The sequence below is a fragment of the Nanorana parkeri genome, unplaced genomic scaffold (assembly GCF_000935625.1).
Source record: "Nanorana parkeri isolate BGI_ZX_2015 unplaced genomic scaffold, ASM93562v1 scaffold647, whole genome shotgun sequence".
Taxonomy (NCBI): domain Eukaryota; kingdom Metazoa; phylum Chordata; class Amphibia; order Anura; family Dicroglossidae; genus Nanorana; species Nanorana parkeri.
The window spans coordinates 451,848-466,709 of NW_017306915.1; the positions used below are offsets into that span (position 1 = coordinate 451,848).

The window sequence follows — 14,862 nt, forward strand, 5'->3', positions numbered from 1 at the left end:
GAGGGCTCTTGAAATAAAGGGGGCTCCTGATGTAAAGAGGGCTCCTGATGTAAAGAGAGGGCTCCTGATGTAAAGAGGGCTCCTGATGTAAAGAGAGGGCTCCTGATGTAAAGAGATGGCTCCTGATTTAAAGGGAGGGCTCCTAAAGTAAAGAGGGCTACTGATTTGTAGAGGGCTCTTTATTTGTAGAGGGCTCCTGATGTGAAGAGTGCTCCTGATGTGAAGAGTGCTCCTGATGTGAAGAGTGCTCCTGATGTGAAGAGGGCTCCTGAAGTAAAGAGGGCTCCTGATGTGAAGAGGGCTCCTGATGTGAAGAGGGCACCTTATGTGAAGAGGGCACCTTATGTGAAGAGGGCTCCTGATGTGAATAGGGCCCCTGATGTGAAGAGGGCTCCTGATGTGAAGAGAGGGCTCCTGATGTGAATGGAAAAATCCTGATGTAAAGAGAGGGTTCCTGATGTAATGAGAGGGCTCCTAATGTAAAAGGGGGCTCCAGATGTAAAGGGGATTCTGATTTAAAGACGGCTCCTGATGTAAAGGTGGCTTCTGCTTTGAAGAGGGCTCCTGAAGAGGGTGTTCTTAATTGGGGGGTTTTCTAATGTAAATGGTAGCTCTTGAAATAAAGTGAGGCTCCTGATGTGAAAGAGGGGTCTTTGATGTTAAGGGGGCTCCTGATTAGACTGAGAGATTTTGCATTACATTTAACAGTTTGCTGTGACTGAAAACATGTTTTGGAACGCTGCCTTAGTCTGCTCCAATGTACGTGTATTCCCTGTACTTCGTCCACTGACATAATCACTCATCCTTTATGTTGATATTTAGCAGCGCTGACATTTCACAAGGCCAAGAAAACAATGAAATCTTCAAGGGGTTGATAGCAGGCGTTTACATGAACTTTGTGATGTGATCATCATCACTGATAGTGCTGTTTTGTGCAAATAAGTCCATTAAATGAGTCGCATGTAACGGCACTGCAGGTCGCTGAGCTCACCGTCATCTTCCTGCGGGTACCATTATTCAGTCTAATCATTCCGCATCTCATTACCTGCTCTGCAGCGCCGGCTACTATCAGACTACATTACAAAGTGTATCAAAATTGCAAACCCAATCAATGAGCATGAATGTCGTCATAGGTTAAAGCTGTTCTATTTATTACAGGCGAGACAAAGTCTGTTTAATTAAACCACTGAGGGCGCTGAATCTCATGCTGATTTTTTTTATTAATTCTACTAAGTGATATAATAAAATCTTACCACTGCTGATTGTAGACTCCTTAGTAGGTGAGCCGATCTGCAGCCAAACAATACACCTTTGTAAGATATGTATGTGAACTATTTTACCAACCAAAATATTTATAATGTTCAGCCAGTCATGTGATTCACGTGCAGGGTCTGTTTTATGATGACATAACTAGATTAGGTCTCATGCATACGTGCCCCTGAACACATACAATGTAAATTGCTCATGGAGGCATTTTTCACGGCATGTACCCATGCACATGAGCCTTTACTTAAACTATGGGCTTTTATATTAGCCTGCGTTTATACTTTAAGGGGTCTATTTAAAAACAATTCACAGGGCCCTTTGCCCTGTGAATATCTGTGAAAGTTTTCTCTGTTTGAATAATGACAAAAACTATTGTTCTCAATGTATTTTCTTTGGACGAATGTATTGTGATGTAGCACTGCATTATGGCCACTAGATGGAGTTGAGGAGCACAGTGGAGAAGTATTTTTTCCTATGCTCCTCAGCTCCATCTAGTGGCCATAATGCAGTATAACATCACAATACGTTTGACCTAAAAAATATATATATATTTAGAACATTTGTTTTTGTTATATTTTGCACAGGATGAACTTTCACAGACATTTGCAGGGCGAAGGGACATGTAAATTGTTTATAAATGAACTAAGGGTGTTTTGAATACTTTTAGTCCCGTCTGAACATTTTAATATTTATTTTGTATTCTTTAGTATGCTATTGGGTAAGCAGAGCAAGGAAAATCTCTAGTTGAACATTTTAGTTTAAAGATAGTGTTAGCAGTCTCTTAGTCACTATAGGTATATGAACAAACATTGTGTATTTTTTCTTCTTTACATTGCTTGGAGTCCTTTAGTATCTACTTCATCCATTTACAGGAAGCTGCAGGGGAAGATGACTAATTATGGGAGATGCATCAACTTGGTAGCCCATCTTCTTAACAAGTACGATCCAGAAAATCAGAGTCTTGAGCACTTCTTGGAAGATTCGGCAGAAGACTTGCAGGTAAGACCGTCCTCGCCATTGTCCTGTCTGATGACTTCAACTCTGCTGCTGAGAAGTGTGATGTGGGGCCACACTAGGAGTAAAGCCGGCCAGACTCCAGAGGAATATCTTTCCAAGATTTTCGTTTGGAACATGTTTGAGTTTTCTCATAGTTAGTGGGGTCTAACTAACATTTGTTTTCAGTCGTAGTGACAAGTAAAATCAAAGGGGCAGCATGTTTTCTCGTTTTATATCTGAAGGAACTAAATTCTATCCGTGAACGTGATTTTCTTCAAGGAAGAATCATACATATTGTAATGCGCATGGGCAAAAGAGAAACTTGTTTAATACATCTGGACTTACAGCCAAGTAGTCGATCTGAATGAAATTTAAAGGGTAATATCACTTTCCAAACACCAGTCTGTCCCCTTGTCCGTTCCTGCTGTTCTTACTTTTAACAGAATGCTGCTTCCTCTCCGCAGGTCCCAGTGTACCATCCGTACACCATACACTACATCGCAGCCCTGCTCTGGGTGTTTCAAATTACCCTCACATATGGAGAGCATTCATTTGTCAGTGCGGTCACCTGACCACGCTGATCAATTAGAAGTGCTTCTTACTAAAAAGCGCTTCTCATTGGTTAGCGCGGTCAAAAGCGCTTCTCTTTCTGCACTTCTCTGACCAGTGAGTGCTCGTCATTTGTGAGAATAATTTGAAATCCATAGTGCAGGGCTGCTAAGCTGTGTATGGGGGACAGATTGTACACTGGCAGCTGCAGAGGGGAAGCAGCATTCTTATAAAGGTAGCAGATTGGTGGGGGTAATCCCATTTTCCCAAATTCGTGGAACTATCCTTTAAGGGCTTTGAAAGGCATTAGTTGACTCAATGACAACAAAATCGCATGTGCTGGCGAATGATTTCAAACAAACATTCAAAAGAAATTCTAACAGTGTATAGCCAGCTGGTCTACCTGCCATACTGTCACTAAGTTTTTTACTGTATCTCCTGCACATCAGTTGCTTTGGCCATGGCAAAGGAGGTAATCCTATGTGATGGCCTACCATAATAGGCATCAAATATGGATGCCAGTACTCATTTAGTACCAGCGTGAAATGGTGACTGTGCCCTGGCTACAGTAAAACACACTCCCTGGCATGTGCTCCCGCCTTTGTTTGAATACAATAGCTGACAGTGGGAGATTCCTTCATCTTTTTGTTGATTGTTTTTCCCTTGTTCAGCCTGTGAGCTTAAAGCAGAACTCCAGGCAATTTTTTTCTAAAACCCTTGCAGTGGGGCTACCCCCGCACTACAATGGCTAAGCGCTCAATTATGTCAGCCAAGCTTGACCAATGTAAATATTCAAAATAATTCATACCAGGAGTTTGGCTTTAAGGAACTTACTGAAATTTGCTTTATATATACAGTATATATACAAACTTAGTATAAGAGGCACTGGCACCCATTGAACCCATGAGATTTTCTCCCTAGTTATACTCACCCGACCCGACCCATCACACCATCCACCATGCCCTGCATTTCAGTGTGGTGCGATCATATGCACGATTTTTTGCAATCGAACCGCGCTGGAATGCATGGCATTGCAGTACCACGCGTTCCGGTGCTATTGAAATTAATGGCACCGCCACACCCCCACCCGCCCCAGAATGCGGGGAGGCTTTGATTATGCGATCCAATGCGCTCATGTCACGGATCTGTGCGCTAATCGTACTGGATGGTGTGAAGGGCCCTGAGACCAGTCCCTGGAGCCTCTCTCCCCCTCTGCTGCAGCGGTCTAAGCATCCTTAAGTCATCACATTCTGACACTGAGGGACATTTTTTGGCACTTAGACAAAAACGAGAGCTTAACTCTTCAGTGCGGGGGTAGCCCTTCTGCAAGGGTTAAGAAAAAATTTGCCCGGAGTTCTGCTTTAACAAGGAAAAAAATAAACATGGATGACCGGCTTTATTGAGACAGGGAAGGAAACAAGGAAGGAATTTGCAAATGAGAGAAGGGAAGCATTAAAAAGTAAGGGAGGGAGAGAAAATAAGAGAAATAATGGTAGCAAGAGGGATGATGAAAAAAGGAATTTGAAAAGAAGGACATGGATGAGAAAGGGGAGAGAAAGGGAAAAGTCATACAACTGAGGGAGAGAATGGTATAAAGAGGGATGAGGAACGGAGAAGGACCTCATCTTCCTTTCCAGTACTTCTTGACTGTCTGCCAGTATTGGAATGACATTGGTAATGAGTCATTTAATTGTGCACTTGAAGCCTGCGCTCTAGTCTCACTTACAGAGAATTTGGGAGTTGAAGATCAGATATTATAATGTCAAATAGATATAATTTGGAAGCATAAATCTGTCACCAGAAAATCCTGAAACATAATTGAAATCCTGACGAACATCTGAATCACCCTCCGTCTGAAGAAACTCGGAGGATTTCTTTGTGTAATGACAGATGTTTAATCCACTTCATCAGCACTTTGTCAGGTACGGGCCCATGCTGATGTATGTCAGCTAATTACAGCGTGCTGTCATTTCTTTCTAACTGAGGCTAGAAGTGAAACGTGGACACATGGAGCATCCGGCTTGTGCAGCGAGAATATAATGCGTGCGGGTATACACGCTATGTTACCTGGCAAAAGAAGATGAAGATTACTTACCAGTCCAGCGGGTGATGAAAGCTACATTGCCCAAAGAGTCTTCTGTATCCAGCACACTTCTACATGTGTGTCGGATGCTTGGTTCCGGCCTATGATTCCATCCCGCAACCCCTACATTACTTCATTGTCTTGTAGATGTACTGTATAACGGGGTCCCTAAAATGGCAGACCACGGTCTAGACACGAACTAAGTGCCGGGTTCTGTCCAGACCGCGATCGCTGACCTGCACTGGGTTATGGCTGTCTGACAGCGAATACATCGGCCTCCAAGGCCACTTCTTCCACTGCCAGCCATAACCCAGCGCAGGCCCACCCTTTGTTTCATTCGTTGGTTGCTAGGACCGCTGGCATCCTAGCAACCAATGACATCAGGCAGGGCCAGCTTGTCAACTGCAAGTCATCTGGGCAGCTATACAGCCATTCAGATCCCCCCTCTGCCCACCCACTGTTGTTTTCAGGGTCCCCTGCTCCTCTGGGGGGCCCAGGGCCATGGAAGTGAGTGTCAGGATGGAAAGTGGGAGCAGACTGAGGAACCTCCGTTACCCGATCTGCTCTCTGAATGAAGCAAAGAGTGCTGTGCTGCGGTCTTTCCTGCTTCACAGCTGTCAGAAGTCGGCTGAACAGAAGACGAAGCACAATCCTGTGATTCATCACCTGTATTGGTGGGCAGGAGAGACATCAGGGGTCTAAAGGGAACCTGTTACTTCCAAATGCTGGCACAAAAAGAGGCTTGTTAGCTCCCTTGTGATAGCAAATGTTAAAGCGGACCTTTACCCATATCTTTACAATAACAACAAACTGTCACGCACGCTGAGAAAATAGGGTAGTTATCTGATCGGATCACAGTTGCAGAGTCTGAGGCAGGTTACTTAGTATAGTATAGAAGTTTATATAAGCAAAGAATAATAACGCGTGCAGTCCCGTGTTTCCTCAAAGCAGGACAATCAGAATAGTTTTACATAACGGTCCATATAATCCAGAAAGTATAATGTGCACTCCAATGTTTCTTCACACCAGACTTATCACATCAGTTTAGTATAGCAGTTCATATGCCTGAATATGGCCAGTACCACAGCTTCAAAAACACAAAGTCCCAACAAGAATAGCAAGCAGATCAAAAGTGAGGGAATACTTGCAATTAGTAGCTCAGATAAGTCCAGTGCTGATGCTAATGGCACTCTCTATGGAAGTAGCTTTTACCGCAATCATGTCCCCATTAAGGCAGGTCTCCTGTTGTAGCAGCTGCTGTGACGAACGGTGGGGTCTGTCAGCAGTACTGACAGGATCAGCAGGTAAGTAGTGAGGTTCGTGGCTGAGCCGGAATTGCTCAGCGTTGTGCTGAAGACAACAGAACGCCGAGCAATTCAAACAGTGAGGCTAAAAACATGTGAGCAGGAGGTAGGAGGAGCGGCATGCCTTGCCGTGATTGGACGGCGGCGGACGTTTGCTACAGTGCGCCCCAGGTGAGTCTATTACACAAACACACCTTTAGAAATGTCTAGTAATGACAATCTACAATCACATACTTCTAGATATTTGCCGGCTTTGTATTCTTTGTATACCTTATTTCTCTTTTCTTCCCCGGTCTTCTGACAGTGGCCATGTTTACTAAGGGCAGATTACTAGCTCTCCATTTACGTCCTTGAACTCTGGCACATGTGACTATGCACATCATCTCAGGGAAGGAAAATGCCTCTCATGAGATTACAGATGAGATTTCCCAGCAATGCTCTGCTGATGTAACCTCCCCAGGATGCAACACTTTGGCACATGACATCATTTGTGCCAGAACTGGACCAGGAAGTAGATGAACTCCATTTGTACGTAAATTAAAAACCAGTTTGTTTAACTAATGAATGCAATATGATTTCATATTAGCATGCAGAGCTGATATGCGATGTGACTTTTAGTAAAAGGGGGTAAAGGTCCGCTTTAAGTGAAACAAATAAAAAAAGGTGATAACAAAGTTTTAAAAAAAAGTAAAGTAAAACCAACTCTGCCACCTCCTCCATCTAATGCGAATGAACCCATGCACATAGGGCAGCGGTTCTCAACCTGTGGGTCGCGACCCCGCCAGGGGTCGCCTAGCGTCTCCCGGCCGCCCGGGAGAGAAACACTTTCTCGCGGAAAGGTAAACCTTTCTCTGCTGTTTTTTTTTTTCTGACATCGGAGCCACCGGCCGACGTAAGGCAGAAAAAACCCCAAAAACGTTCTCCCAGAAAGGTTTACTCTGCTAGATCGAGCAGAGTAAACCTTTCCCTCCTCTGCGGGGCCGCAGTCAGAAAAAAAAAAAAAACACCATAGGAATGCATAGCTAGATTCCTATTGGCTATTTCACTTTGCAATAGCCAATAGCAAACTAGCTATTGCACCCGCCCTCTGCTGCTGCCAATCAGCAGAGGGGGACCTGAAGTTCTCCATCAGGTCTCCAAAAGTTCTCCATCAGATGTCGCTGCAGCAGCCGCCTCATCCCTAAATTTTACTGTTGAGGGTCACCACCACTTGGCAAATGTTACCAAGGGGTCCCGGCCCTAGAAAGGTTGAGAACCACTGACATAGGGCATGTCTATGTAAATGGGGAGGGGAGGCGTTCTAACAAAAATAATAAATAAACAGTGATGATGCGTTGAGATCTGCACATCAGCACTGTGTCTGGGAGCACACACCAGCAGTCATGCATTGTAGTGCAGCTGCTGGTGTGAATGCAGCCATGGCGCAGTATGGACATAAACTGAGTGACTCTTCTGTCCAGAGCGCATTTCGGACCTCAGCTTGATGAAAATTCTATTCACCGGACCTCCTTGAATTTGAATCCACTACCCCTGATGTATAGGATCCGGCAGATGAAACCACAGAGCACGGCGGAGAACCAACCATCCAATACACGTTGGATGCGTTGGATGTGAAAAATACTTTGGGCGCCATATCTAAAGCTATTACTCACCGCCCATCACACTGATAAGTATTCTTCTGTTGCATTGTGCCTGTGAAAAGGAAAAAACCCACAAAGTCACTTGAAGTTACTCACTGAAATATGATTACGTCTTTTCTTGTAGATACTTAATGACTCAGAAGAACAGTTTGTCCTTGAGGTGCTCCCCGGATGTGTGCAGTACAGAGATATGATGGACATTGTTGTTGATGCTTTCTATGCCAGAGATGGGAAGAATTATTTAAAGTCAGAGCACTGTTTGTATCTTGGTAAGTGTCACTGTTAAAATGTTACCATATTTACTGTATTAAACCAGCGCAACAGAATCTGGGAAGACCCATGAGACTAATGTCCCTTTCAGATGAGCTGACCAGGAGTGGATCCTCGTCTGATCACAGCAGTACGGAGCAGATGTCACCGCTGTGAAATCCTTGTCCGTTAGGGCTACAACTCATTTTTCATAATCGATTAGTTGGGCGATGATTTTTTATATGAATCGTATAAAATAGAAAAAAAATAATAATACCGTAATAAAATACACAAATGCAGCGCTACAAACAAAGTTTACTTCAGAATAAGACGATATGCAATTTTTTTAAAATCGCACTGCACTGGAAGGCAGGTAATTGCAGTACCTTGCATTCCAGTGCAGGCGATCACATTGCTGACGGGAGGTGCATTTGGGATGCCATCGAAATGAATGGCACCGCAACACACCTCCTGCAGCAAAATTTGTCAGGCCAAAACCGAAAATTACTTTTCCCACTTTTTTTTAAATATATAATTGCAATTTAAAATAGCCAATAGCAGGCTGGGTATTGCTTCCAGCCGCTAGGTGGGTACTTGACGCCAGCTTTATACTGCTGGCAGAAGAGGGAGCATGGGGGGGAGTAGCTGAGAAAACCGAGGCATAGGGGCAGCAGAGAAGTAAACTGGGCAGTAGAGGAGGAGCGGGGCGGCAGCGGATCCACGGGAATGGATCCGCTGCTCGCCATAAGGCGACCAGAAGGTTGGCGCGTTTCGGGGGAGATTCACCCTTACTCAGAGCTAGTGAGGAAGGGGAATCTCCCCCAAAACGCATCAGCCTTATGACTTAGGTCGCCTTATGACTTAGGTGTGCCATTCATTGTTCGTCGAAATGTGAGTAGTGACTTGTTAGAGTCTGTGCATTCCTTTTAATATTAATATTTTTACACTAGGAGTGGGCGGTGTCCCCTCTGTGCTGTCTGGCAGGGCTGTGTATATCCTTAGTAAGATTAGTCTTAACCTATAACAATCAGCATGCTACAGTATCCAAGATTCTCCAAAAGCATTGGCACTGCCTAATAAAAGACTCTAGAATTGCCAAATTTGTGGGCAGTAACCCTACCATTACTTTTAGACGTTGCCCCTCTCTCAAAGATAAATTGACCAGCAGTGATTTTGCCCAGAGGAAAATCACTTGCTGTAAATATCAAGGCACCTTCCAGTGTCAGAGGTGCAAATTCTGTCGATTCGTCCAGACAGGAAGTGAGATATCCACCCCTACGGGTAAAAAGTTTAAGGCCCGTCACTTTGTGAACTGTGAGACAAAAGGTGTAATCTATTTGATGCTATGCAGATGTGACATGTTCTACGTGGGCAAAACCAAGCGCATGTTTAAAAATAGAATATCGGACCACCTAACAGACATAGCAGGGAGAGATCTTAGGTCACCGATAGTTAGACACTTTGTGAACACTCACAATGGACGAATCGACAGACTTCGCTTCTTTGCCCTGGATAGGGTCCACCTACCCAGGCGTGGGGGGGACTGGGACAAATCACTCTTACAGAGAGTGTAGATGGATTCATCTAACTGAGTCAAATGAGGCCCCAGGGCTTAATGATATGATCAATTTTAGTTGCTTCCTTTGAGCTATGCGACACACCAGACACGATGCTTCTTGCTAGACAAATTTAAAAGTATTTATCTTTATATCCCAGTTTTTTGGTATATAATTATGAGGTGTACATACTGATCATTTTTTGATCATTTATGATGGTATTTGAGTTTTGTTAATATATAATCAATATTTTGCTTTTGCTCTTAAAAAATGAAACTCGATCATCCAACACATCTTTGTGATTGATCAAGAATTAACTGTATTCTAAGGCTGTGCAGGAGCCTTGAAAGTGAATGTTATACCTGTATTTGTTCCTATTCAAATGACATGGCTTCCATTACGTGAAACATGGTTGGCAATTAGCCTTCATTAGTGTGCTATTTAATACATCCTTGCGAAAGTTGAAGCACACGTCCCTCTGAGGAAGCCCCCAGCTGTGGGGAGGAAACGCGTCAGGGTTAACGTGTCCTAGTTTTCCCCTGGATGCCCTCGACACAAGAGATGTTCTCATTCGTCTGCTCATCCCCTATACAATCCGGTTTTGGGACGAATATCATGCATACTACCGATCGGATTGTTTAAATAGAGGTGACGGAGCATCCCTGGTGGTGAGCTGCTTGCGACTGGACGGCCACCACTTACCTTCAAACGTTTGGAAAAAGCTGCCAGCATTTTACCGGTAACTATTTGCTTCAACGGGGCCACAGGCATCACATCGCGGAGTGGCAAAGTAGCTGGTTTCCTCGTTTGTTCTAGTCTACACAGTGCGGCCGCACGCGGATTACCAAAGCTCCTTGGAATGAGCTCTTATCCATTAAATTAAAGCCCGTACAGGACTCTGCTTCCCCGGGGAGAAATACAAGGGAAGAGAGGTGAGCGACTGCAGCTGCTGATCTTCACTCGGGACATCTACCCTTTCACACACGAATCCAGCAATTTTTGGATATATCTTTAAGTCTGTTTCCATCCGTGTGTGTAGGACTTGAGCAGGTTTGCCTCTCTCGAGCCCCCCCCCCTTAATCGCAAAATATGTGAGTAAATTCGGATATATTGCATCTCTTGATCAATACCCATTCATCTTGTATTCACATTAGTGAGTTTCACCATATAGGTGATCTATGGGCATGTTTGATATTATAGTGCAGGGTAATTCCAGCGGAATGTTTTAATTGTTTTTAAATGTTTTGTAATGGGAGTTTATACATGTTTTTTCTAAATAATAAATATTGTATTATGAATTTTGACTTACCTGCTTACTTAGACCAATCTCTATAGAAGGGATTTCTTTGTGCTGGGGATCGTTTTTTGAATCATTAATACAAATGACAGGTAACAAATCTATATTTTTTTACTTTAACACTGCATTGAGCTCCTTGGTCAGAGTCCAGCCTTAAGTATGATGCGATCAGTATAAATGTCTATTTTGTCACCATGATTTATTAAAGGATAAGTGCACTTTGAAACAGGTGCACTTATCCTTTAGGCCACTTTAAGGTGACGTTGCCGCTCCCTCCATGTGCAGAGATGAATATCCTAATGGGCCAGCCTCTGTGATTGTTTACATCCTGTGGTAGACATTTTCTCCAGATGTGCACATTGACTTCTATGGGGCTCATCTATGCCATATCCAAGCTGGAGAGTCAATGGGGATGTACTGTGCAGGTGAAGCCACTAGAGAAAGTACACCTGGTTAGGGAGCAGTGATGCCACCTTAGAGAGAAGAACTCCGGGCAAATTACAAATTGACCCTTACCATGGGGCTGCCCCTGCACTGCAAGGGTTAAGTGCTCGTTTTGGTCTAGGGTTGAAAATAAAAAAAGATGTACTCACCTGAACCTGGATCCCAGCCAGGTACGGCATGTGCATGCTTACACTGGGCCAAGCTTGACCAATGTAAATATTTTAAATAATTCATACCTGGAGTTCAGCTTTAAGGAACCTACTGAAATATATATATATATATATATATATACATGAGAGCCTTCAATGCACATACAGGGTGGTATAAATACAGCAGAAGGCCTTAGTGGAGGTTGATATGGTTGGGATTAAGGCAAAAGTTGAATAAAGCAAATAGCAGATTGGTGGATCCAAACCCTACAAATACAGTAGCGGGTACAGATTTACTGAACTGATGGCAAATATATTTGTAATATTCACTCATCTCCAGACCTGGTGCAGAACTCATTATAACTTGGTGCAATACTAATTATTTAGGCCATTATTTATGAGTTGTAAAGTTCCTGCATATCCTCTCCTGTTATAGCATCAGAATTCAATGGTAGGCAACCTCAGTACTCCAGCTATGGTGAACCTACAAATGCTATCATACCTCTGCCTCTGGGAGTCATGTCTGAGGCTGTCAGTCTTGCAATGCCACATGGGACTTGTAGTTCCAATACAGCAGAGTTCCAAGGTTACCTACTCCTGCTAGAGTTGTTTTTGATAATGCAATCAAAGCTTCCTTGAAAAAATCCCTTTTATGTAGTGAGTGCTTCCATTCCGTCTCCCCATCACTTTCAGCAACTTCCTGCATTCTCAGTGTGCTTTTGCATCTGCTGCTTGATATGATGCAATCTTGATTCCTCAAGACTACATATCCCATCATGCATTGCTTCCAGCAAGCAACAATGATGATACGGGCTCTGTGAGAGGACACAAGGAGCAGCATATTCACAGGGCTGAGTGAAATGGTGTCAGTGCATTGAGGAAGTACATCGTATGGACATCTTCAATAGGTAAGTTTACAATCTTCTAGATGGATCTGGTTATTAGAAGTAAGACAGAACTAATGGCGAAATTTAATTTAGAAATACAGATTTATCTTTAGTATTTGATTATATCTTTTGATTGCGATCTAATCTCATATAAAGGTTGGACAGTCCACTGAATTACTCAGAAATCCACAAATTCAGAAAAGCTTTTCTAACTTATACCAACGTTTCCAGATTTCCAGACATTGCCTGATATCTATTACTTGTATTATATCACAAAATGCTTTTATTTCCACAGTGATTTGTTACATCACCACGTTTACACTAGAAGAATTCACTCCGCAGCTCTTCAGTAGAATTATTAAGGGCCAAGATGTTCCCAAGATGGGCATGGTAATGTTTTTTAATTTAATGCATTATATTTAGAAATATATATATATAAATATATACTACAGCTTAGCTTGGGAGTACATAGGAGCTCTTTGGAGGTCATTGGCAACCCCTTCCATGACAGATTTTGTATTGGAGGTGAATTGATTAATGCGACTGGGGGAACTGGTTTTGATGAAACCAGGAGTGTGTGGATAGCGTTTCTCGATTCACCCCACCTTGTATCATTTTTGCTGTTATCCCTCTTGGGACTGTTTATGGAATTTCCTTATCCAATAATGGCGGGTGGGGTGCCCGTCGCACCTGGTTGTCTCTCCTCCTGGGTGCTTTTGGTATTTTCCCTCTTTTTCTTTTTCTATCTGAGTTTTTCTATGCTGCTTTCCTATCTAGTTTGTCTTTCTCTCTCCTTGCCCTTTCCTGTCTATCGGACAGACAACTTTAGACTTTAGAGTCAAGTGTTCACATCATTCCTGAATACGCACAAGCTGGTGCTTTGGATGTAGCTGAAAGCTGCCATCCGTCTTTGACCTCTTTGATATGCTTCCTGACGTTTCTGGATCATGTCCACCTTACTACATATATACCTTATTGTCCTTTTTTGGTTGTCCTTTTCAGCTGTTTTCCTTTTGTTGAAATAAAAATATATCCTACAGAAAAAAAATCAGGCAGCTCCTTGTCCTACATAGTTGATCTAAAGGAGATTATACAATCAGAGTGTATAGTGTATGGTCAGTCTTAGCTTTATTCTAACAGACTTGCTAATATGTCTATCTAGAACTCCCCATGCTGCCATTTGATTTCTGATTTTTTTATTTTTTATTTAATCTCTTATGACGCCTGTAGTGGCAGGAGTGGCGTACGACTTTTTCTGATTGCCCCAGCAGTAACTTGTGCCGATTATCTGAGCCAGCATGAGCAATCACAGCTGCCGCAATAACCCCAGATAACTCTTGTGTGTTCTTTCCTTCTATCTTCCCTGTTACGTCTGTCCTCATGTTGCTGGATGTATAAAGAGCAGTTTGCCCGGAGTTCACATGGAGCTGATAATGTCTCTCTGAGATGTGGAAACGGCGCGGTCTCCCGCATATGTTGCTGCAGTATCAGTAAGCGTAGATAAATGCAGCAGGTGGGATGTGAGTCGCCACGCCAGTGACATCACACCCCCATCTCCGCGCTAATGAACATATGCATCTCACACATTAACTGTGTATAATTAGATCTCTCAGCTACTCGCAATTCTCATTCCCTACCGAAATAGTTACAGCCTGCCAGAAACACCGCTTGCTTACATCAGAGCAAAGAAGCTTGCAGTCTGACTAATACATACTGTATGTGTATTCAGGAGAATTACATTAGATTGTGTATAGATGTATAATGACCTGCATGATACCATCTAATCAGCTTCCACCTTTCACGTTCCTAGTATAGGTTTGAAAATGGAAGAGAGAAGCTCATTAGTTACTAGGCTGTTAGGCCGAAGGAACGAAATCTCTCTGTGTCTTCCCTATTGATATTGCTCACCTCTGCTCCTCAGAATACTAATTGGTTGACCACCTCAACTGCTGCTGACACTTTACCATATGAAAAACGTGGCATGTTGTCGAACAAATCGAACAGCAGAGCCCCAAGAAAGGAGGAACCCAGTTTCCTGCCTTATGTCTGTCTGGCATCTGTCATCTAGAAACCTGGCAAAAACTGGGCGCAATAAATCCACCTATCCACAATTGCTGCGTGCAGCCTCTGAGACCGCCGGTCACTATTTATAATATAGACACAAAGGCTCACAAGGTTGCAGCCAGGGCCATCCCTATAATGAGGGAGCCTGGGATGGTTGACAGAGGGGCAGCCAGAGTGTCCCACGTTGCTAAGAGCTCTTAGAAACCTGTGACGCTCTGTCCGGCTTCTTACCCAGCACACATCACTGGTTGCCAGGAGCTGAGCGGGACACTTTGGCTGGCGTCCCGCCCAGCTACTGGCAACATGTGAGCAGAGCGAGACAGAGCCACCAGACCCAGAGGTAGCATCCACACCCTGCCCTTCAGCAACGAGCATCCA

At 43.5% G+C, this 14,862-nt stretch overlaps 1 protein-coding gene across 1 annotated transcript in view; it reads left to right on the forward strand.

Annotated features, from left to right (window-relative positions):
* Window positions 1-14,862, forward strand: part of CFAP99 (cilia and flagella associated protein 99) — a 69,904-nt gene that overhangs the window by 5,268 nt on the left and 49,774 nt on the right. The window contains exons 2-4 of the mRNA XM_018563276.1: window positions 2,139-2,265; window positions 7,963-8,107; window positions 12,716-12,810. Of these exons, the coding sequence (XP_018418778.1) occupies window positions 2,155-2,265; window positions 7,963-8,107; window positions 12,716-12,810 (351 nt within the window). The 5' untranslated portion in view covers window positions 2,139-2,154. The remainder of the gene's footprint in view (window positions 1-2,138; window positions 2,266-7,962; window positions 8,108-12,715; window positions 12,811-14,862) is intronic.